The 23,344-nt window shown below is 38.0% G+C and overlaps 1 protein-coding gene across 3 annotated transcripts in view; it reads right to left on the bottom strand.

The window, feature by feature from the left end:
• INPP4B (inositol polyphosphate-4-phosphatase type II B) overlaps window positions 1-23,344 on the bottom strand; it is a 471,298-nt gene that overhangs the window by 101,668 nt on the left and 346,286 nt on the right. For all 3 annotated transcript variants that reach the window (XM_036763284.1, XM_036763286.1, XM_036763285.1), the window contains 3 exons: window positions 10,221-10,393; window positions 2,074-2,197; window positions 1,190-1,307 (listed from right to left, as the gene is read on the bottom strand). In XM_036763284.1, coding sequence (XP_036619179.1) covers window positions 1,190-1,307; window positions 2,074-2,197; window positions 10,221-10,393 — 415 coding nt within the window. The remainder of the gene's footprint in view (window positions 1-1,189; window positions 1,308-2,073; window positions 2,198-10,220; window positions 10,394-23,344) is intronic.

Here is a 23,344-nt window from a genome sequence, read left to right as displayed (position 1 = left end):
GGAAACTATTCCCGCAAAAAGTGAAAACACTTGGAGGTTTAGTTTGGATCCTAATAAAAAAAGGGAAAAAAAGAGTCACGGTCATGAAATCCTTTAAAATTCCCCAATATTTCATGGGAGCATTAACATATTCAGTGCAATAGTAGACCTACACATATTTACAGAGTTACAGAATTTCAGAGTCAGGAGAGAGAGCAAAGGTTATCTAGTATCCATAAATAAAAAGAATCTGGTTCTCTATACAAGTAGTCAATTACCCTCTGCCAAAAGAATACTTAAAGTGGGAAGGAAACCAATGACCTGAGGCAGACTATCCCAATTTTGCATGGCTCTAATTGTTAGAAGCACTACCATACCATGGAAACCTCTTCATCCTGGAAGCTCTTTACACATGGACTTCCTACTTTGGAAGTACCTTTTGCTCCTTTGACCCCTCCTTCTGATTGACTGGTTTCTCCCAGAACTTCCATTTTAAGAAGGATGCTGAGGACAGCCATGTCTTCGTTGCTACCCAGGATAAACTCCTGACTCTGGACTTTTACTATGCCCTCATATGAGGTACCTTTATCTTTTCTTGCCTAACCCTTTCATTTTGAGCTTCCTTTTATGTTGCTTTCCCCTATTGGAATGTCAGCTTCTTGGTAGCAGAGGTTATCTATCTTTCTTGCACAGCACCCAGCACACACAAAAAGTGCTTACTGAATGTTTGTTGACTTGACTTGACATTTTCCATATCAGGGCCAAGTTTGATTTTTCTTTCCAACCTCCGGTTGTTCCTATTTGCCCCTCTGGCATTTGAGTTTTGCTAGATGTTAATTTTATCCATATAACCAACAGGATTTTACACCAAAATGGAATATAGAGGCCAAAAAAGAAAAGAAAAAAAAGCCCTTTCACTTCCATTCACATCTGCTGGAGCAGCAGCATGGTATAATTTATATAGAGACATGAACTTGGAGCTGAGAAGACATGGATTCAAGTTCTTCCTCAAATGCTTATCTACAGAGCCTCTGCCAAGTTACAAGCTCTTTGGGCCTCAATTTCCTAATCTAAAAAATGATTGGGATTGGACTTGAAGAACCTAATGATCCTTTCCAACTTTAAATCTATGCTACCATCAGCTTTTCTGCAAGATGGTAAACCTATGGGTCGAACAGAACTTAATGCTTCGGAAATGGTCACCACTTACCGCCTTCCGGTTATAACTGGTAAGAAATCATCGGATTTGGCTTCAGTTATTTTAAATGCTACTTTCTGCAGATCTGAAATGCCAATAGCCATGTCCTCCAGCATTCCAATTTCTTCACCTGAACAGAGAAAAGTCTTCCCATTACAAATAAGTCATTGGACAAAAATGTTACCAGAGATTATCTGCCCACGATGAAATTGTCTCTACGCACTTGAGTGAATAACACCAGGTACAATGATTCCATTTGAAAAGCTTTCCTTTGGACCTGATGGCTTTCAGGGCTGAAACAAGTATGGTTCTGTCAAACTCCAGCAGTTAAAGTTCTCTTAGAGGGAAGGAAAGTGGCACATACTTACTTAGAGGCTAGAGGGAATTTTAAGTAGGTTAGTAAAAGAAAATGCCTCTTTGAGGTTGGTAGGGCTGATATTTGATTTCCATCAATGCCGAAAGTGGCTAGATTAGAAACTCCTGGTGCTGGAACCATGCTGTCTTTTTATCCCACTGCCCTGATTGGGAAAGCATCATGGGAAGAAGGCTTGTGTGCCCTAAACTCTGAATGGATGACAGTCCAGACAATTGAGTCTTTGAAATTAAATGGCAATATAACCCTCCTGTATTTAATGATGACAAGTTCAGGGTTCTATATTGAAATCCACTACAATTACCCTTTCAAAACAAACTAGAAAAATAAAATCATCTGAATATGAAAGGTTTCATTGTAGCATGGTCCTAGATGGGCAAAAGTTGTCTTTTGTCTCTGTAGGACTTGTTAAGCCAAAGAAGTAAATTCCTAATTTTTCATGTTGATCTTAAAAGTCTTCTGGGTAAACATTCATGTGTCTAGTGGCATATTCATAAAGTTTACCAAAGCAAATAGTACTTACTGTACGTGCTCAGTAATCCTTCAAATTGTACAACCAAGCCCACCATGTGAAGCTGCTGGAGGAAATCAGGATCATGCAAACTTGAGTGCAATTTCATTATAAATCCACAGACCAATCCTGCAAGCTAAAAACAGGATGGGATAAATATACTTGAATGGGTCAGTTAGCTTAAGTATTTCATGAGAATTAGGTCTTCATGGGTCTGAGTGAAATGATTATAAGATTTGTATTATTTAATGAAACTATATCTTTGGAATTTATACTATAATTTATATAACTATATATATTATATATATAAATATATAATATGTAACTATGTATAGTTACATATAATTATATAAATATGTATACAATATAATATATAAACTATATATATCACATACACAGACACACACATATATATACACATACACTATATATTATATATTTACATGTATATGAATATATATGTATACACACACATATATACATATAGACTTATTAAAGGCAATCTTTGGCACATAAAAGGGACCTATCAGGAGAACATTTCCATGGAAGATGGTGGGCAATGGAAGAACCACTGAAGACAATGAAACCATTTGAAGGATCTCTTTTCATTTTGCCTCTTTACTCCATTTTTCTGCATTCTAGCCAACTACAGGTACTGTAAAAATTCTCGATCCTCTCTTATCCACCATTGAATAGTAGAGAGTACCCTGGATTTGGCATCAGAGGACTAGAGGCCATTCTCTGCCTCATTTCTTACCTAGCCTTAATCATTGATTGGGCATTGCCTCAGTCAAAATGAGCCTTGTTAAAGACCTTAGCTTAAAAAGGCCAAGGTCCCCCACTGCATCCAGGGCAATCTCCAGTCATCCTAATCTACGTCTTGCCAGTGGACCCCTCCCTGACTTGAATCCAATTCACTTGCATGTCATGATATCACCTCACTGATGTCACGGTACTCTCTGAGAATGAAGGACAAACAATAAGGACTCAGCTTTTATCTATGCATATCACCCTTGAATAAATCATTTCATATATTTGGGCTTCAGTATTGTCATCTGTACAATGAGGGGAGTTGACTAGATGATATCTCAAGTACCTTCTAGCTTGGGATTTATGATGTCCCTTCTGATCAAACCTTAAAACCATTGGGGGAAAGAAAATGTGAAGGATGTTGGATTAATTAAAGGTCCTTTAAAATTTCAATGACTTCTTTCTTCTTCATGAACCTTGAAGCTAGTCTTAATATTATAAGGAAGTCCAGGGAAGTGTGAAAAAAAAAAGGAGGATTTTTTTTCTTCCCTTCTAAACCTTTCTACCAACTGATCCTTGTCAACTGCTTCAGCAATGAGTTTTCTTAGGCTGACAGGTCACCATGATTAGGCCACACCTCCCCTGGTAACCTCTGCGGTGTGTGTCTATCATATGCACATACTTATAAACATAATCAATGGCAGGGTTTCATGGAGAATGGAGTCTCGTTCAGCCTGAGAGGCTGGGATCTTGAATTCAAATCCTGGCTCTGGTGCATACTCTTATGTCATGATGGGCCAATCTTTTAACTCTCCCAGTGCCTTGAGCAAATTTCAAAGACTAAGTTATAAATCAGTTGTGAGTTTGTATCCATGGAAGGAATTTCTGCACAAAGTTCCCTAGAATGATGATTCAACAGGAATGTATAAAAAACATAAGAAAAACTAACTATAATTAATATAGAATGCCTTCTTCTTGCCATATAAACTAAGCTGGTGCACTAGATGGGTGGTATCCAGGCCACTAGTGTATTTTGTAATGCTTCATTGTGAGGGGGCCTCTGTCTTTCACAGAAATAGAGCTCTCTCAGTTGGAAGGGGAAGAGATTTCCCATGTTTCTCCTTTCCAATTCATGTGCTCACTATAATGCCATTTCCATCAACAAATTTGCAATCTAGCCATCTGAGGGTAAAAGAAAAAAAGTGTATCAGTCTGTTATGAATTGCAGATAACTTTTCCTGGGAAGGCTCTATTTGCTATGGACTGGAAAGAAACTAAGAGATGTAGTTTCTTTTTTCTGGGTCAGAGATTTTTAACATTTTTTTTTGTATCATGGATCCCCTTTGGTAGGTTATATCCCATGGACAACTTCTCAGACTGAATTTATTTTTATAATTGAAAGAAATGCTGCATTTTATTATTTTTAAATTTTTATTTATTTCTAGTTTCAGATTCTTTTACTCCTTTCCCCATCTCCCCTACCTGCTGAAAAGCAAGAAACACAAGATCCATTGTGTGTGTGTGTGTGTGTGTATGTGTGTGTGTGTATGAAATCTTGCAAAATATACTTCTGCATTAGCCATGTTCCAAGGGAAAAAATAAAATAAGAAAATAAAGGAAAAATAATATGCTTTAATCAACAACCTGAGTCCATTTTCTGTCTGTAGGTGGGTAGCATTTTTCATCATGAGTCCATTAAGTGGTGGTGAATCCTTATATTGATCACTTACAAAGTCTTTCACAGTTGATAATCTTTACAATATTGCTATTACCCTGTAGATGGTTCTCATGGTTCCTCTTACTTTGCAACAGTTTGTCAACGTCTTCCCTGGTTTTTCTGAAATCACCCCCTTCATTATTTCTTATAACATGAAAGCATTATGTCACATTCATATACCACAACTTATTCATCCATTCCTTAGGTGATGGGCATCCCTTTGGTCTCCAATTCTTTGCCACCACAAAAAGAATGGCTAAAAATATTTTTGTACGTGTAGGTCTTTTTTCCTTTTTCTTTGATCTCTTTGGGACACAGACGAAGTAATGGTAGTGCTGGGTCAAAGGATATGCAGGATTCTAGCCCTTTGGGCTTAGTTCCAGATTGTTCTCCAGAATGGCTGGACAAATTCACAGTTTGACAAACGGTCCATTGTTGTACCTACTTCCCCACATCCCCTCCAGCATTTGTCATATTCCTTTTCTGTCATCTTAGCCAATCTAATGGAGGTGAAGTGGTGCCTCAGACTTATTCTAGTTATTCTAATTAATATTATTATTAGTGATTTAGACATTTTTATATATGCCTACTGATAGCTTTGATTTCTTCTTCTTCTTCTTCTTCTTCTTCTTCTTCTTCTTCTTCTTCTTCTTCTTCTTCTTCTTCTTCTTTGTATCCTTTGATCATTTATCAATTAGGAAGCGGTTTTCATTCTTGTAAGTTTGGCTCAGTTTCTTCTATGTTTGAAAAATGAGACCTTTATCAGAAAAACTTGCTGTAAATTCTTCCCTCTGGTTTTCTGTTTTTCTTCTAATTTTGACTGCATCAATTTTCTTTATGCAAAAACTTTTTAATTTTATGTAATCCAAGTTATCCATTTTATCTCCTGTAAGGCCTCTTTATGAGTTGTTTGGTGAGGAACTCTTGCCCCACCCATAGATGTTACAGGCAATTTTTTTCTCTGATCCCCTAATTTGCCTAAGTTACTCTGTAGGTCTAAAAAATCATACACAACATGAGGTGTTGGTCTATGCCTAGTTTCTGTTGAAGTGCTTTCATTTTCCCCAACAGTTTTTCTCAAAGAGTGAGTTCTTGTCCCAATAGCTAAGATATTTGGGTTTATCGAATGTGACATTACTGTGCTCATTTGCTTCTATTCTATTGCTCAATCATTCTATTTCTCATCCAGTACCACTGTGTTTTATTATTCTACTTTGTAACACAGTTTGAGATCTGTTAGACTCCCTTCCTTCAGATTTTTAAAAATCGATTTCCTTAATATTCTTGAACTTTTGTTCCCCCAGATGAATTTTGTTATTTTTTTTCTAGCTCTGTGAAGTAATTCTTCGGTAGTTTGATTGGAATGGCACTGAATAAATAAATGAATTAAGGTAGTATTGTCATTTTTATTACATTGGCTCAGCCCACCTATGGGCAATTAATATTTCTTCAATTATTATTTTTTATTTGCGTAAAGAGTGCTTTGTAATTGTGTTCATATAATTCCTATTTGTCTTAGAAGGTATATTTCCAAGTATTTTATATTGTCTACCATTATTTTAAATGGAATTTCTCTTTCTATTTCTTGCTGCTAGATTTTGTTGGTAATTTGTCAAAACGCTGATGATTTATGTCATTTTATTTTAGAACGTGCTACTTTGTTAAAGTTATTAATTGTTTCAGCAAGTGGTCTCTAAATAAACCAACATATCATCTGGAAAGAGTGATAGTTTTGTTTTACTTTGCCTATTTTTATTCATTCATTTTTTTTTTTGTCTATAATTGCTATCACTAGCATTTTGAGTACCATGATAATGGACATCCTTGCTTTACCCATTATCTTGTTGGAAAGGCTTCCAGTTTATTTACATTACAGATAATGCTTGCTATGCTTTCTATTGTTTCTTCCTATGCTTTCTAATGTTTCTATTAGAAATGGGCATTGTATTTTGTTAAAAAGCTTTTTCTGCATCTATTGATGTAATTGTATGTTTTTTTTTTTTTTTGCTATTTTTGTTATTGAGATGGTTAGTTATACTTGTAGTTTTCGTAATACTGAACCAGCCCTGCCTACTGGTATAAATCCAGTCTGGTCATTGTTTATGATCTTTGTGACAAATTTCTATAATCTCCTTGTTAGTATTTTATTTAAATTTTTGGCACCAATATATATTAGGGAGATTGGCCTCCAGTTTCTGTTTTTTCTCTCCCTGGTTTAGGTATCAAAATCATATTTATTTCATTAATATATGTTCTATCTCTCTTTTATTGATGTAAACATTTGGATTTATGAATTTCCCCTGAAGTATTACATTGACTACATCTCACAAAGTTCGGTATGTTGTCTCATTGTGGTTATTCAGTTATTTCAACTGAGACCCTCGTGACCCCATTTGGGGTTTATTTGGCAAAGATATTGTAGTGATTTGCTATTTCCTTCTCCAGCTCATTTTACACATAAGGAACTGAAGTGAACAGGGCTAAGTGACTTGCTCAGGGTCACATAGTTGGTACATGGCTGAGGCATGATTTGTATTCACTAAGATGAGTGTTCCTGACTTCAGCCTGGCACTCTATCTACTGCACCACCTAGTTGTCCCTGTTTCATAATTGTCATTATCTTTAATGAAATTATTATTTCTAGGGGCAGCCAGGTGGCACAGTGAATAGAGCACCAGCCCTGGAGTCAGGAGGACCTGGTTCAAATCTGACCTCAGACACTTGACACATACTAGCTGTGTGACCTTGGGCAAGTCACTCAACCCCAATTGCCTGGCCCTCCCCCCTCCAAAAAAAAGGAAATTATTGTTTTTTGCTTTGTCTGATGTTGTGATTATTTTCCCTGTCTTTTTTCACTTTAGCTGAAACATAACAGATTCTATTCCAGCCCCTTATGTTAACTCTTTGTGGGTCCTTTCTGTTTCAAGTGTGTCTCTTGCAAACAATATATTGTTAGATTCTGGTTTCTAATACATTCTGCTATGTGCTTCTGTTTTATGGTCAGATTCATCCCATTCACATACACAGTTATGATTGCTAACTCTGTATTTCCTCCCATCCTATTTTCTTTTGTGTATCCTTCTCTTTTTCTATCCTGTCCCTCCTCAAAAGTTTGTTTTGCTTCTGACCACTGCCTTCCTTAAGTTAACCTGCCTTTTATTACCTTCCCTTTAAATTAGCCACTTCCCCTCTTCCTTCCCTATTAAGATGATTTCTATAACCAACTGTGTGCATGTGTGTATATATATAGATGCATGTATACATACATAATACATGTGTGCATATATATGTATGTATGTATGTCATGTGTGTAGGTATATTCTTCCCTCCATGAACCAGTTCCAATGAAAGTGAGGTTCAAGTATTGCCTACTTCCCCATTTCCCCTTCCATTGTATAAACTCTTCCTTGTGTGCTTCTTTCATATGCGTTAATTTTTCCCATACTTTATCCATCTTCCATCCTTTTTCTCAGCCTTCAATTCTTCTTCTGAGATTATCTCGATTTAATAGGCTTATATCCATGATCTCAGTCTAAGTAAATTCCTTCTAAGTGCCCCAATGATAAAAAAAAATTCTTAGTAGTTACAAGTATCATCTTCCCATACAGAAATGTAAATAGTTTAAACTCACTAAGTCCCTTATTATCTCTCACTCATATTTACCTTTTTATGTTTCTCGTGAGTCTTGGGTTTGAATGCTAAATTTTCTATTGGGACCTTGTCTTTTCATCAGGAATGCTTGAAAGTCCTCTATTTCATTAAATATTTGTTTTTCCCCCTGTAGGATTATACTCAGTTTTCCTAGGTAGGTTATAACATATTCCAGATGCTACACTTTATTGTGGTAGCTGTTAAACCTTGTGGGATGCTGATTATGGCTCTATATTATTTGCTTTATTTCCTTCTGACTTCTTGAGTATTTCCTCCTTAAGTTGAGAGCTATGGATTTTGGCGATAGCATTCCCAGGAATTTTTATTATTTTGGGATCTCTTTCTGGAAGTCGCTGGTATATTTTTTCAATTTCTGCTATGCTACACACACACACACATATAACTTCTTGAAAAATGATACCTAGTCATTTTTTTTGATCATGACTCTCAGGTAGTCTAATAATTATTAAATGATCTCTCTTCAATCTGTTTTTTCCAAATTAATTGTTTGTCCTATATTTCACATTTTTTATTTTTCCTAGTCTTTTGGCTTTGCTTTATTGTTTTCTGATGTCTCATAGATTCATATGCTTTTTTTATTTGAACTTTTAAGGAGTTATTTTCTTCAGCAAGATTTTGTACCTCTTGCCATTTGACTAATTCTAATTTTTAAGGATTTATTTTCTTCAGTGCTTTTCTGCCTCTTTTACTAAGCTGTTTATTTTCTTACCTAGTTCTAATTTGTTTTCCTAATTTTTCTTCCACCATTCTCATTTAATCTTAAAAACAATTTTTTTGCTCTTCTGAAAATCTCTTTAGCTCTTCTAGGTTGAGGTGGTATCCAACCTACATTTTAATTTGAGGTGATGCTTATAGATATTTTCAAGTCATTGTCTTTTTCTGAGTTTGTTTCTTGAGCTTCCCTGTCACCAAAGATTTTTAAGATCAGGTTCCTTTGTTGTTGTTGTTGTTTACCCATTTTTCCACCCTATTTCTTGACCTTGAATTATTTGTAATGACTATACAGTCATAACATACATTCATATACATTCATAACATATAGCCGGGCTCTGCTCACCTCTGCAAATGGGCGGATGTCTGATTTGAGCTTCTATCTTTCATGTCCTCTTGCTGCTTTTACAGTTTAGTGGGGACTGTGAGTTTTTGGTTCTTCCAGCATGGTATGATATGGGAAGGTCTGGTCACTGTCCTCCTCATCTGTGCTCTGGTACTTAAATAGCTAGGACCCTTGTTCCCTTGCAGCCAAGCCCACTCCTCCCCATCCTGGAACTGGGTAATGGGTGACAGAACTGACAAATAGATCCTGACCCTGAGCCTAGTCCTGGCACAGGTGTTGCAAGGATCTCTTTCTGATCATGTGTTCAGTGCCCATGCTGTCCCTGAGCACTGGTCCACTCCCTGGCATTGCTGCCACTGCCGGGGGTTACTGCCACAACTGCTGCCACATCTGCTACATGTACTCCTGGCCAACATCTGTCCTAGTGTCCAAAGTCCAATTTTTCTGTCTTCCTAAGCTGCCTTGAGCTGGAAAAAAATGATTCACTCTGACTTTTAATTGGTTTTCCCGACCAGAATTTGGTTTGACACTTTTTTTAAAAGATTGTTATGGAGGGGGTATATTGGGAGAGCTCTGTAAAATGTTTCTTTCACTCTGCCATCTTGATATAACCATAAACACACATACACACAAACATATGTTATATATCTATATCTATCTATTTCCCTCTCCCAAATTAATGAACTGCTAAAATCTATTAACAGACTCTTTAGGAGCTAAAGGACTCCAGGTTAAGAACTCAGCTCTCAGAGATAGAACTCTGTGGAAATTCTAGAAGTCCCTTTCATGGAATGGAAAAGCCAGCACAGATATGTGTATGTAAAAGGAAAAGAGATCAGAAATTGAATGCTAAAGATAGATTACTATTAAAGATGAATCAGGCACCATTACCTAACTCTTAGTAATATTGATATTATCAACAACAAAACAACAAAACTAACAGGAAGGCAAAACAGCACCTACCGCTTGGCTAAAGACAACGTCCCTCCTGAGGGTCAGCATCAGGCACTGTGGCAAGCTGCATGCGAGCTCCTGCAGTAGCACAAAGGTCAGAGATTGCTTCGCTCTGTTCACCACTTCATCCATGCAGTCCTTCAGGGTGAGGATCAGAGGGTACAGCTGCTCATACCAGTCCTCTAGAAAAACAGAACAGAACAAAATAAGGCAATGGGGTACAGGACAACTGGAAGGAAGATCCAAAGGCCCAAGTTACACAGGCCACTTCTCTCCTGAAGCAGAGATCTGGGGATATTTAACTCTCCCACTAAGGTTTGGTCTAGAGGTCAAATAAAGATTTTATGTGTTTCGTGATGTGGAAAAACAAAGGGATATCAAGTTGCTGACAAAATTAAGCGACCAAAATCCAATAAACAGTTAAGAGAATGTTCTCTTCACTATGAGGACACTTGGGTTTTTAACCTCCTTCATAATTATAAATATAATGAATTATGTAAGTGCTAACTCCTCTCCTCAATTGCAGATTTTATTTAGAAAAGAGAGTTCTGCCTGGTGTCAGTTATTACAGATTCTGGAGGACTATGTGACATTCCACTTAATGTACTCAGAGATTAAACAGTAGGATGACAAATTAAATTTAATATGGATGAATGCATGCTGGAAAATGATTTATGCATGCAGGCAGGCCCTGAAATATATGATCAGGAGACAAAGACGTGGGTGTCATGGTGGTTAACTGGAGGCAGGCCTTCATCCAGTGGTCTCTCATCAGTTAGGGGCCCAGAAAAGGGTAAGGAAAACAATCCTAAAGTATCATAGTCACGATCTCATCTTGTCCAGTTTCATTAACTCAAATTAGGTGGAATACGAGGACCCAGATAAGGATAACCAAAATGGTTGAAGGGATTTACATCTCATTAAAGGCTGCAAATTAGTCCGAAATGTACTTCTATTAAATCCCTAGCTCTCTGACTATATAAATAAAAGATTTTAGGGACTTTTAGGAGCATTATATAAAGGGCTTACTGAAGAATTGAGAATTATGGAGGTGATTCTGAAGACACATGCAAACCCTTTGAAGAAAAACAATGGCAGAGGAGGGAGAGAAATTCACATAATGAAAGTGAAACAAAGCTGTCAGTAAATAAGATGACCCTTTAAGGATTCATGATTATGCCAATGGGGGCACACTCTTTACCTATGCAGTTCAGAACCGCTCCATGCTTTAATATGTTGTCTTCATGACTTCCTCAAATATTCCAATTAATCTGTGACTTCATTGGTTTGGGTATTCCTACAGTGATGGAGACTATCAGGTGTGGCTGCCTGTCCATCCAGTGGGATTGTCCTCCATATCCTTATACAACTTTACCACAAAGGTTCTACCCAATACCCTGGGAGGATGGGCTGTGGGACAGGAAGTACTTCCTCTCTTTCCCTTGACACAGTAAGGATACCAGTAGAGCACTTAGACTGTCCACCTGTTAATCTTTGCTTTTGCCGTATGACCAGGCTATCTTTTATTCACTCATACATTTCTCTGATGTTATCTTTCACTCCAGCTCTTCTTCAATTATTTGCTACATGCTACAGCTTGCTCATACCCACTGTGCACATCTCCATTGCCCTCTGTGGGATGCTCGTTTCTAAATCTTTAGAGACTATAGTATTCCATGGCCCATAGCCATATAGCACCATTAATATTAGTCTTAAATTATTTATTACATTTCATTAGCAAAATATATTTATTACATTTAATTATCAAATTATATTTATTATAGTTAATTCTTAAATATTCATCCTAAATGAATCTTTATTTCTGTGAGAAAGTTTGGGGTGATTAAAAGAGTTTTGTAAAGCCCTGATGGCGATCTAGTCCATTCTCTTCCTCCTATTTAACTTGGGGCCCAGGTCATTGTCCATTGGACTATCTGCCCCATGTATACAAACTCAAAAGATTGTCCACTTAATTGTATATCATAATCCTGGCAATCAACATTATTAATTATTAGCTGCCGTGGGCAAAATCTTGGTGGCCAGATCTCTGGTAGTGAAACTCTAAGTTTAGCTAGACAGCTAATAACAGACCATACATACCCTTTCTAGTCCTATTCTCAAAGTCTCTTCAGGTTGGAGTTTATTTGTCTAGCATAGTCTTAGCCTGAGAATGAAGCTAGATTCACTACCAAGTCCCAATGAGATAACCAACTAATTGTTCAGAGAAGCAGCCATCAATAAAGAACTCTGAGCAATTCCACTTTTGAGGAATCTAACCGTATGTATCTTGTATGTACACAGCTATTTGCATTCTGTCACCTCAATCAGAACGTGAACTTTTTGAGAGCAGGGACTATTCTTGCCTTTCTTCATATCTCTGATGATTCGCACAGTGCTTGATATGTAGTAGGAGCGTAAGCAATGATTGCTGGCTGAGTAAATTATAGATAGGGGTTAGGCTTCATAAAGGGTGAGGTCATTTGTAATCTTTGCCTCCTTAATGATGGGTAAAGCTTACATTGGACCAATCTTATTTTTACCAATACTAATAATAGTCTTATTTTTAAGCCAAGAGAATCATCAGCAACACTCACAAAGGAACATCCTATGCTCTCCTTTTCTCCCTCCTTCTCTCCTTTCCCCCTTTCCACCCTTTCCTCCACTCCCCCCACCCTTTTTCTCTAGATCTCACAGGTTTATATACTCAGGCGCTCATACACAGGGAAGAATATACTACTCCACACTTCCCCCGGAAGAACTTGAATATTTTTACTAATTGATACACATAGCAAGTATTCCAAAGTGACAGAGAATACAAAATGGCTGGGTTGTAAGAACTGCCATGACAAACTTCTTCATAGAAGACTTACTTATTGAATGAAAGATAAGGCTATGTACAGTAGATGGCACTGGTTTATCAGGTTAAAACGGGACTACTGTGTAGTGCCACTCATTCAATTCAGTTCAATACATACGTATTAAGTGCACTGTGCCCAGCACAGAGCTAGATACTAGCAACATCTTCCTACAACACGAATAGAATTTATTCCTTCTGGTAAAGAATTGGAAAGTTGCAGGTTAAGTGGATCTTCATGTTTAAGTGAAACACACTAGATGTAGAGTTCTGGAAAGTTCTTTGTTTTAAAAAAAATCTATTTAATATAGTTTCTGAGTCTGAGCCAGAAAGATCTTTAGGACAGCAGTCAAGTCAATAATACATTAATCAAGTTCTCTGCTAAGAATTCATTTATTTCTTCATTCAAAATACATTTCCCCATGTGAAATGAATGGGCCAGAGTAAGCTGGATGAGACAGGAGTGAGGATACCAAGGTATGTAAGACAAATCTCTGTCATTTGGGAGCTGTCTTTGTCTTAGAATGAGAGTGGAGACTAGAGGAGAAGTGCATCTGACTTGGGTTAAATTTTAATCAATTTAACTTAATTTAAAGCTGAAACCGTGAATACTTTAGTCACCAATAAAATCTTATCTTGATCTATTATAATTTCATAATAAATTTTATTATAAAATTTTCATATTTTTAAAGTGGCATAAAAAGGAAATATTGAAGAGGAATGAAAGAAGTACAAGTCTGTTTACTAGGTAGGGTACTTAATATTCATCTGATAGTTACTAAGAGCAGTGCTAAGCTTTGGTTGACACAAATATTTTAAAAATAGCATAATTCTGTCCCTCAGAGAGATAATAAACACAAAATATGTTGCAAACCTTAAAATGCTGTACAAATGTTAGTTGTTGTAGTTGTTAGGGACACAATACGTACATAAATAAGTGTAATACAGGGCAGACATGGAGAGAGGAGAGTTCTCAAAAAGTGCTCTAGGAAAACTTGATGTATTCAATTTAAAATTTTTAGTCTTTTTGGGGGGCACAATTTATTTCCCATATGCCTCTGCCATTGAATCATCCCTAATAACAAAGAAAATGTCAAGTACTGCTCAATTTGAAATTGACCTCTTCTGAAAGTATATGCACCTTTCTTCTCCAGTGAAGACTCCACCCCTAAAGAGGAGGGAAGTAAATTTTATCATCTGTTCAAGAGAATAGTTTTGCTGAATTATTCAGGGAAGGCTTATTTGGATGAGGTGGCATCTGAACTGAGTCTTGATGGAAGAGAAGGATATTGAAAGGTGGGGATAGGGAGGAAGAACATTGCAGGTCTGTGACAATCTATTGATGTAAGTGACAAAATGTTAAACTGAGGAGACCGTTGGTGGTCTGAGAGCCTTAGAAGTCAAGATAAGGTGAAGAGTATTTGGATTTCATCCTGTGGACAATAGTGAGTCATTTGAAGATTCCAAACAGGGTACCAATATGATCAGGTCGGCGCATAGGTGCAAGAGAGATAGTGGAGGTATGAATGCCAGACTGGATGGGTAGGGAGCAGACAGGGGGAAAAATTAAGAAAAAAAAAAGACTTCAAAATTTCAAGCAGGGATGATGAGGACAGTGGCAGCATCAAAAGCCATAGGGGAGTTGAGAATAGAAGCAGGTTGAGGAAGATTATAATTTCAATCTGGGACACGTTGAATTTGAGAAGTGAACCACCCATGGGGACAATATCACAAGTAAGAAAGCTACAAGTAAATTTGACTAATGTATAAGTGTTTGGCAAACAAAAGAAAATTTTAGGACACCAGCAAACGCGAGTTGAAATGACTGCAGGATTTTTAACTTGTTAATATTCATCCAGTGTACATCTTAGATTCAGAAATAGGCGCAGGAGTTTAGGACAAACCAAAGGGAAGGAGAAATCAGCTCCTAAGTGGCTTTTTTTTGCTCCAGCAAGTTCTCCAGCCAACTCACACAAGAACAGCAAATATTTGGGGTCTTCTCTTGGCAGTTTTGAGACTTGTCACATGCTCTTCCCTTTTGCTTCACTTCAAACTTGACTCTGTGTGTTGCACACACTTAGGCTGATGCATAAAGATCCACCTTCTGGCTAAGTGATTAAGACTTTTCAGTCTGTATTGGCTAGTATTAGCTAGTCCCTTTGAAAAAAAAATCACGGCCTTCACAAATTTGTTTTTATGATTATAGTTCCTTCTCTTGAGTTTGCAATTAGGAAGTAAGAGTACCCAATGAGCCTAAGCCTAGGGTACCACCAAATGCCTACAGTGTACTGCTACAGAAATAACTCATATCAATTAGATAAAACAAGAGGCCTATAGAATGTACACTCTATCCAGACTGTTTTGTAGGGATGGAGTAAAATATGAAGAGGATGTTTTATTGTCTATATAAAAACTTTCTCAAACTCCTTAACCCTGAGACCGATATACAGAGGCTTTCCACAGGAAAACATAAAATGTGTCGAGCTTAGTTGAGCTTTTCCTGAGCTTTAGTGAAACATGCTGGAAGCCATCCAAGCAGAGCTGCTGTTTTCTAGACATTTACTTGTTTCTGTAATATATTCAAGCGGAGGCCTCTAAAGAATTCAGAGATGGGTAGCTTGGTACCTGCTCCCCTCTTTCACAGCACAGTCTATCTCCTGTACAGGACATAAAAACTCTCTGGGCTCTGCAGCTCACATGCTCCTCAAGAGGAAAATGAAAGAGTCAAGCAGCAACTGTAGGAGAACCGGATGATTTCTTTCTTGACACAATGGACTTCCCTTCCAAGATGCTCGGAATGATTTGTTTCTTTAAAATCATTAGCCTCACCAACCCCCAGGGTCATTGGATCATAGGATGGTAGGTTGAGAGCTGCCCTCAGAGGCCAATCCTTTTGTTTTACAGATGAGGCTTTGCCCAAGGTCACAGCTAGGACACAGAAGTGCCAGAATTCAAACCCAGGTCCTCAGACTAAAAATCCAATACTCTTTCCACCACAGGTTGATTATTATTTATGGATGGAAATCAAAGTAAGCAGAAGGCTGTATGTCTATTTATGCATTTATTTGTAAATGAGAAGTAAAAACTTAAAACTCCCAAACCAATGCTCCCTTCCAGGCCTGCATGATGGAAGGTTTTTAGGGGGCCAGTGAAAAATGTAAAGGAGGTTTTCCTTTACATTTTTTTTTGCTGTGTGCTTGAAATCCTTTGGTGTGCTGTAAGGGGCCTGCCCACAGACTACAGGTTGTGCAGGCTTGCTCTCTTCTCTAATTTTAGAAAAAATGAAAAAGAAATAAAATGATGACACTGGCATTGCCTTACCAAAACCTGAATGTCTCTTAAACATGATGCATTGCACTAGTTTTTTTTTTTTGGGAGGGGGGAGGGCGGGGAGGAGGGAGTGTGTGTGTGCGTGTGTGTGTGTGCAAAGAGAGCTAACATTTAATAAGAACTAGCACTTATATAGTTCACTAAGTTATGCAAAATTCTTCACAAGTATGACCTCATTTTATCCACAACAATCACCCTGGGATGTAGGTGCTTCCCATTTGACAGATGGAGAAACTGAGGCAGAGATTAAACGAATGACTTGTCCAAGGTCATATAGCTATTAAGTAAGCATCTGGGACTGAATTTGAATTCATCTTCTCTTTCTAGGCCAAGTGTTTTATCCACTATACCCACTCTACGCACCTAGCTATAGCTTTTGTTTAAAGAGAAGTCAAACACAGCTCAGACCTTCAGGAGCTTCAAAACCTAGTAGTGGAAAAAAAAAAACTAGGACAAAAGGCAGAATCTGTGTCATAAAAGAGTTTTAAGATAATGCCTACCACGTGTCAGGTAAGTATGCAGGGGCTATAGAGATGAAGCAGTCCTTATCTTCAAAGAAGACAATATGTACATGTAATTAAAATAAATAAATGAACAAACAATTAAATGAATAAATACAAGGTGATCAAGGTAGGGAGGCATTAGCAATTGGTAGTAGGGAAGGGGGAAGCAGAAAAACACTGATGTAAGAGGTTGCTTTGAAACAAAACAAACAAAACAAAAAAACAACAACCTTGAGTCTAAGAAGCAGAAGTGAAGAGGGAGTGCATTCCAGGTGTGGAAGCTATATACCCTGTGCAAAGACCTAGAGATGAGAGGACTGTTACGTGTGAGGAACAGCAAGAAATATTTACTAACCAATGCGTTAGCAACAAAGATTTATTAAGAGACACTTATAAGCTGAGTACTATTCCAGGTACTAGAGAGTCAAAAATAATAAAACCAGTCCCTGCTCTAAAGGAATTTTTATTCATTTATAAGATGCGTAGATATTAACAAAATTCAGTGGATTCAGAACAAGGAGATGTCTCCTTCAACAAGAGTGAATTTAGCGGTGCATCCTGGAGAAACAGTCATTCGAGATAGATACTGAAGGCAGAAGGTTGCTTAAAGAGATGTTGATAGGTAGTAGCAAGGTCATTTCAGGTACAGTGAAAAGCACAAAGAGAGGTGTTGAAGTATTACAGATGGGGATGCTGGGAGTAAATTTCATGAATCCTTCAAGATTCATCAGAGAAAAGAGAATTGCATAGCGACATAGGGCATGTCTGCGGAATTGTTGAGCAATGGCTAGAACCAAAAAGAATGCCTGTGTACATAGTGGGATATGTGGCCAGTTAAGGCTGGTTGATGCAGGGCATTAAATGCTGCTCTGAAGAGTTTGCCCTTTATTCGGAATGTGACAAGAAATCACTAAGTGTGTGTGTGTGTGTGTGTGTGTGTGTGTGTGTGTGTGTGTGTGTGTGTGTATGGATCAACAGATATAGATATGTATATACATACATGTGCATATATGTGTACAGATACCTCTGTGTGTGTGTGTGTGTGTGTATTTTAGCAGAATAGTGAGATGGTCAGAGCTCTCCTTTAATAAATATATGTCTTATGGAACTGCCCTGATTTCAAAATCTCACACTCAGAAATTTCCCTGTCTGACCACATAACTTCTCATCTTTCTACTTCCTTTCCCCCCCTTATAACTTCTCCTTAGTTTGCTCTTTGCCTCATTCTGAACTCTGGTTTTTGAATTCTCCATCTGCACTCCATGTCCATCAGGCCAGAGTGTAAACACAAGAATTCAGAGGAGGGAGAAATCCTTTTTGCTCGGGTGGGGATAGGGAGGGATTTGGATAGCTTCATTAAACCTTCTTTAATAAATTAAAACTGCACCAAGACTTTTGGGTCACACTATATTTCCTTCAAGGACTCACTATATCACTGGCATGGGTATGCTCTCCACCAATGCAGGTGGCACCCCCTCTGTGCCTTGGGAGATAGCCTGAGGAGCTCAACCAACATTCAGCACCTAAATAAGCCATTCAGCTGCTGAGCACTAAAAGTCTTCTTATTTTGGAACAACCTGACCTATTAGAAAACTGAAAGTGATTCCATTGCCACAGTCTCTCTCCTTAATACTGGATCCTGTATTTGGAATCCTTAGGTCACCTTCATGGTTCAACTCAAGGGAAACCTCCTATAGAAGACCTTTATTTGTGATACTCACAGTTGGTAGTACTCTACTCCCTTCCCCTCCCCACCCCACCCCCTAAAATACCTGGCATTTACTTTGTCTTTATTTTCTATCCCTGTATACATGCTATTTCTTTAATTTCTATCCCTGTATACATCATTCCTCTCTCCCACTCCCATTATAGGGTGAACTCCTTGGAAGTTTTAATTTAGTCTTTGAATCACCAGAATCTTTATATGACAAATACCTACTTAAATTGAATGAGGGCATATATTAGAAATTTAGAAGAAGGGGTTTTTTAAATTATATATTCAGTTAATACACGAATAAAGCTGAAGAGAATAGAAAATTTAAAAGTTTAAAAGAAAACAGGCAGGGAAGTAAACATGCAGCTTTCAAACAATTAACTAGACTGGTGGTTTTCTGAATGTTTTTCCAGGTTAGGCACAGAATTTCTGGCTCCTACAGGATGCATGTAGAATGGGCACCATGCCCAAATAAGAAGCAAACAAACAAAAAACCGCAGTCGGAAGAGCAAAGGCAATCTTTTCTCATGTCCAGTAAACTTGGTGTGTTTAAATTTTGTCAGTTTGAGAAGAGAGTGGTATAATACTTTCTATTCATGTCCAAGGCAAAACACTGAAGAGGAAATGAATGTATTAACTCACCAAAGCCTGTGACTTTCAAAATTTTTCCTCAGTTCAATGTTGTCTGGCACTACAGTTGTTGCCAGGCATGACAGACAGAGGGCTGGCCTTGGAGGCACAAAGAACTGACTTTAAGTCTTGCCTCTTACATGGAATAATTTTTGTCTGAGATGTTCCAGGCATCTACCTAAGGCTAAGTTACAGAGAAGTTTCAGATATGCACTGGGGAGGGGCATTTCCAAACCAAAGAGATCCCCACATCACTAACATCAGAGGCCCATACCAAAGAAAGAGAGTGCTGGGGTAGTGGACACGGGCACTTTGTTTTTCTTTTATAAAAGCCAATTTCTGTACTGAAAGAATGTAAAGTGAATCAGAGTTTCCTAGCAAAGCCAGACATATTGAATTGGCTATAAGTGAGTAACTTTGGGATTTACCTAGATTACTTCATTCTTACAGATAATCATTTAAATAACTGTCCAGAGAAACTCCTAATGGGAGCTGGTAATGAGGAATGTTCATATGATAATACTGGATGAGGCTAATATGTTATAAAAACTGGATTAACTGTCTCTTTCCTTATGCACATTGGAGATATTCTTCTTTCAGGTTTTATCAGGTAGCTTAGTGGTAAGAGTGACTGATACAGGAACTAAAGATATTTCAGAAAACAATAGAAGCCTGTCTCACTTAACAAAATGAGGAAAAGTAAGTGTAAACCAAAGTTCAGTTTTTGAAGCCTATCTTCCTATTGATTTAAATCTAAAACTGGGGAATTCATTGAGACAAAATGAAAATTACACATAAGAATGCAAGAGACTACATAAATTGTAATATCCAAATTTACATAAGAAGATTGAAGCCTGGAGAAGGAACTGACTTAATTCGAGGTCACCCAGCCAACTAGTGGCTGAGTTGGGATTAGATCCAGGCCTCCTGCCTCTTCCTACATAATTAAAGGAGAAAGGATTTTAGTTTTCTGATAAATCAAGAATGGTAATTCTAATAAGGCCCAAAATAAAATTAAAGAAATTGAATTCTTTTGGGGCCAGATGAATATGATACTTATTATTAGCATTATTCATTTTTATTTAACACTTTATATATTGCATTTCATTCATTCTTCATAGTTACTATGGAAGACATGTTCTTACTGCATTCATTTCACAGATAAGGGAACTGAAATCTAGAGAGGTTAAGTGACTAGCCCTGGGTCACACAGTATAGAATTGAGGCAGGATTTCAATACAGAGCTTCCTGATGTCAGATCTAGCACTTCATCCATTCCAATACAATGCAGGAGACCAAAATTTTTCCTGTACTTGTGATTTCAGCAGTGGGTAGAAATTCCATAGAAGTTCCCTCCAGTTATTATAGTCAACAACTGATCCATAACTTATGGTTTTAGAGAATTACTCGGGATATTGAGGTTAAGTGACTTGCCTATGCTTTCATGGCTAATATGAGACAAAGGGAAGGCTCTCTCATTTGATGATCAGTCTCCATTCACAATAATACTTTCAGTCGTTTTTCAGTTGTGTCTGACTCTTTGTGACTCCATTTGGGGTTTTCTTGGCAGAGATGCTGGGGTCATTTGCCATTTCTCTCTCCGGCTCATTTTATAGATGAGGAAATTGAAGCAAACAGGGTTAAGTGACTTCCCCAGGGTCACACAGCTAATAAGTATCTGACATCAGATTTGAACTCAGGGAGATGAGTCTTCCTACTTCAGGTCCAGGGCTCTGTGCAATATGGCGCCATGTAGCGGCCATGGTAGTACATTGTCTCTCAATACCTATTGGCATAGGCATGGGAATATCTATTTCTATAAGCATGCTTCCCTTCCAATGGGATACACTTATACAGTATTATTGCTTCTTGTTTCATATAATCAAGCTGCTGTATTTTCTACAGTCAAAAAAGTAGAAGATATTCTCTAACTTGCCCTTGTTGAATAGGAAGCCCCCAAATTTCACTAAACCTTGCATGCTTGCATGCTGCAGATCAAGCCCTAGATTTAATGCTCAGAGGGCTTTGATTCTTCATCATGGCTGATCAGGATGACAATACTAAAAAAAATGGAGAAAAATCTCACCAAAGCCAGGACAAATGAGGACACCACCCTCAGAATGTTTCACTGAGTTTAAAAATCAAATGCAGCAAAGCGATGAGCAGCAGTGAATGCACAATCTTAAAGGATTCCATTTTCCCACAGACACGGGGAAGCTCAGCAGTGATTTCCTTCTTGATGAATCCCACATTGTGATACTTGGATTGAGGAGCCATAAGTCTGGAGCCCAGCAATGCCAAGTCCAAGCTAGGTGTTAAGACCTTGGATAAATAATGCCGTCCTCTTTGGGGTTCACTCTCCTCATCAGTATAGTTGTGCTAATAATACCTGCACTTTTTACTCCACAGTGCTATTGTTAGGGAAATCAATCTGTGAGTCTGAAAATGCATCATTAAAACCATTCTACTTGAAGCTAATGTCACCTTTGAGCATACTTGGCTGGTGCTTCTTCCTTGAAATTCTCCTGTTTTGGGTTTGGGGATGCTTCTAGGTTCTCCTTCTTCTCTGGTTTGTCCTAGAAGACTTTTTCTCCCATCCCATAAATATGGATGTCCACCAATATTTTGTCATTGGCTCTCTGCTCTTCAATATGTTCACTTTCTGGAGGTAAACTAACTGCTTTAGTTCCCATGAAAAGACTGATGACTCCTAGATCCTACCACTTTCAAGCACATTGAGGACAATTTCTAACTTCTTTAAGGAAATCTGCACTTGGATTTTCCATTGTCATCTCAATCTCAATAAGCCCCAAACTCAAGTTTTCTTACCTAATCAAACCAACTCATTGCTACCATTCAATTCTCCACTCCTGTCAACATCATGGTTGAACTAGAGCATTTCTGAGCCTTACTTTCATTGGTTATATTTATCATGTTGGGTATATGGTTGCTCAGGGAGGACTAGCACCTCTGGTGAGAGGGCTTGCCGAGCCCGTTCAGGTCTACCCATCCACCTTTGGTGTCCACCTTCACCCAATTGTCACCTGTGGCTCCAAGAAGCTGGAGCATGTGCAGTGGCCACACCCTGGTAAACTGTCTTTGCAGATGGGCTAAACCAGGTTGAGGGTAATAGACGCCATAAACCTGTCACTGAATTAGGGGGTGTCTATTCCAAGTGATTGAAGACTTCCCCGTGAAATGGGGAGATGAGAACAGTTTGTTTCAACGGCCACGAAGGCAGCTGAAGCAGGCACTGTGGAGCGCTTAGAGCTTGGTCAGACATCAGAGACAACAAGTTCATCTGCTGCGTCTTGGGCCATCACCAGCTGTCCTAACTTTTGTCTTGCCACTGTACTTTAATGACTCTGGAAGAGAGAGCGAGGCTGATGACTTTGGGTAACTCTGTCTCAATTAAATCAAATTCATGCATGATACAAGACATTACCCTATGACGACATTGGTCCTCTTTGAAAATGAAGGACAAACAACAACACAATCACCATGCAATCAACTTCAGTTAATCAATCCTGTTCTCGTGCAAATATCTCCTGGATTAAATTCAAACCAATATATTTATTAAGGGCTTATTGTATGTAAAGAGGTGAGAGGCAGTGTGGTGAAGTGGATAAAGACTGGCCTTGGAGTCTTGAAGACATGAGTTTAAGTATGCCTTCTAACACTCAAGCATATCTGAACTTGATTTATCACTTAACCTCTCAATAAAGCCAGACAATTCTTTTAGACAATCACATATCAAATGACTTGACACTCCATACCCCACCCCAACTGCAGCCTTCTCAACATAATGATGCAATCCCTGATTCTGAAGACACACACACACACACACACATACACACACAAGTATATTTAGCTTGATGTAAGAAAAAAAAAACCTCCCAATAGTTAAGAGTGGTCCAGAGCACCTGAAAGGTAATAAATTTCCTATCATTGTTATTCTTCAAGTAAAAGAGAGGTGATCATCGGACAGCAATATCAGAGAGGAGATTTCTCCTCTGCTATGAGTTAGGCTAAATGATGTCTGATGTACCTTGCAAATCTAATATTCTATTATTCTGTGAAATAGTGTCCATTTAGCAAAGTC

Source organism: Trichosurus vulpecula, chromosome 6 (assembly GCF_011100635.1).
Source record: "Trichosurus vulpecula isolate mTriVul1 chromosome 6, mTriVul1.pri, whole genome shotgun sequence".
Taxonomy (NCBI): domain Eukaryota; kingdom Metazoa; phylum Chordata; class Mammalia; order Diprotodontia; family Phalangeridae; genus Trichosurus; species Trichosurus vulpecula.
Note: the sequence above shows the minus strand (reverse complement) of the source record. Positions and strands in the feature narration are given on the sequence as shown.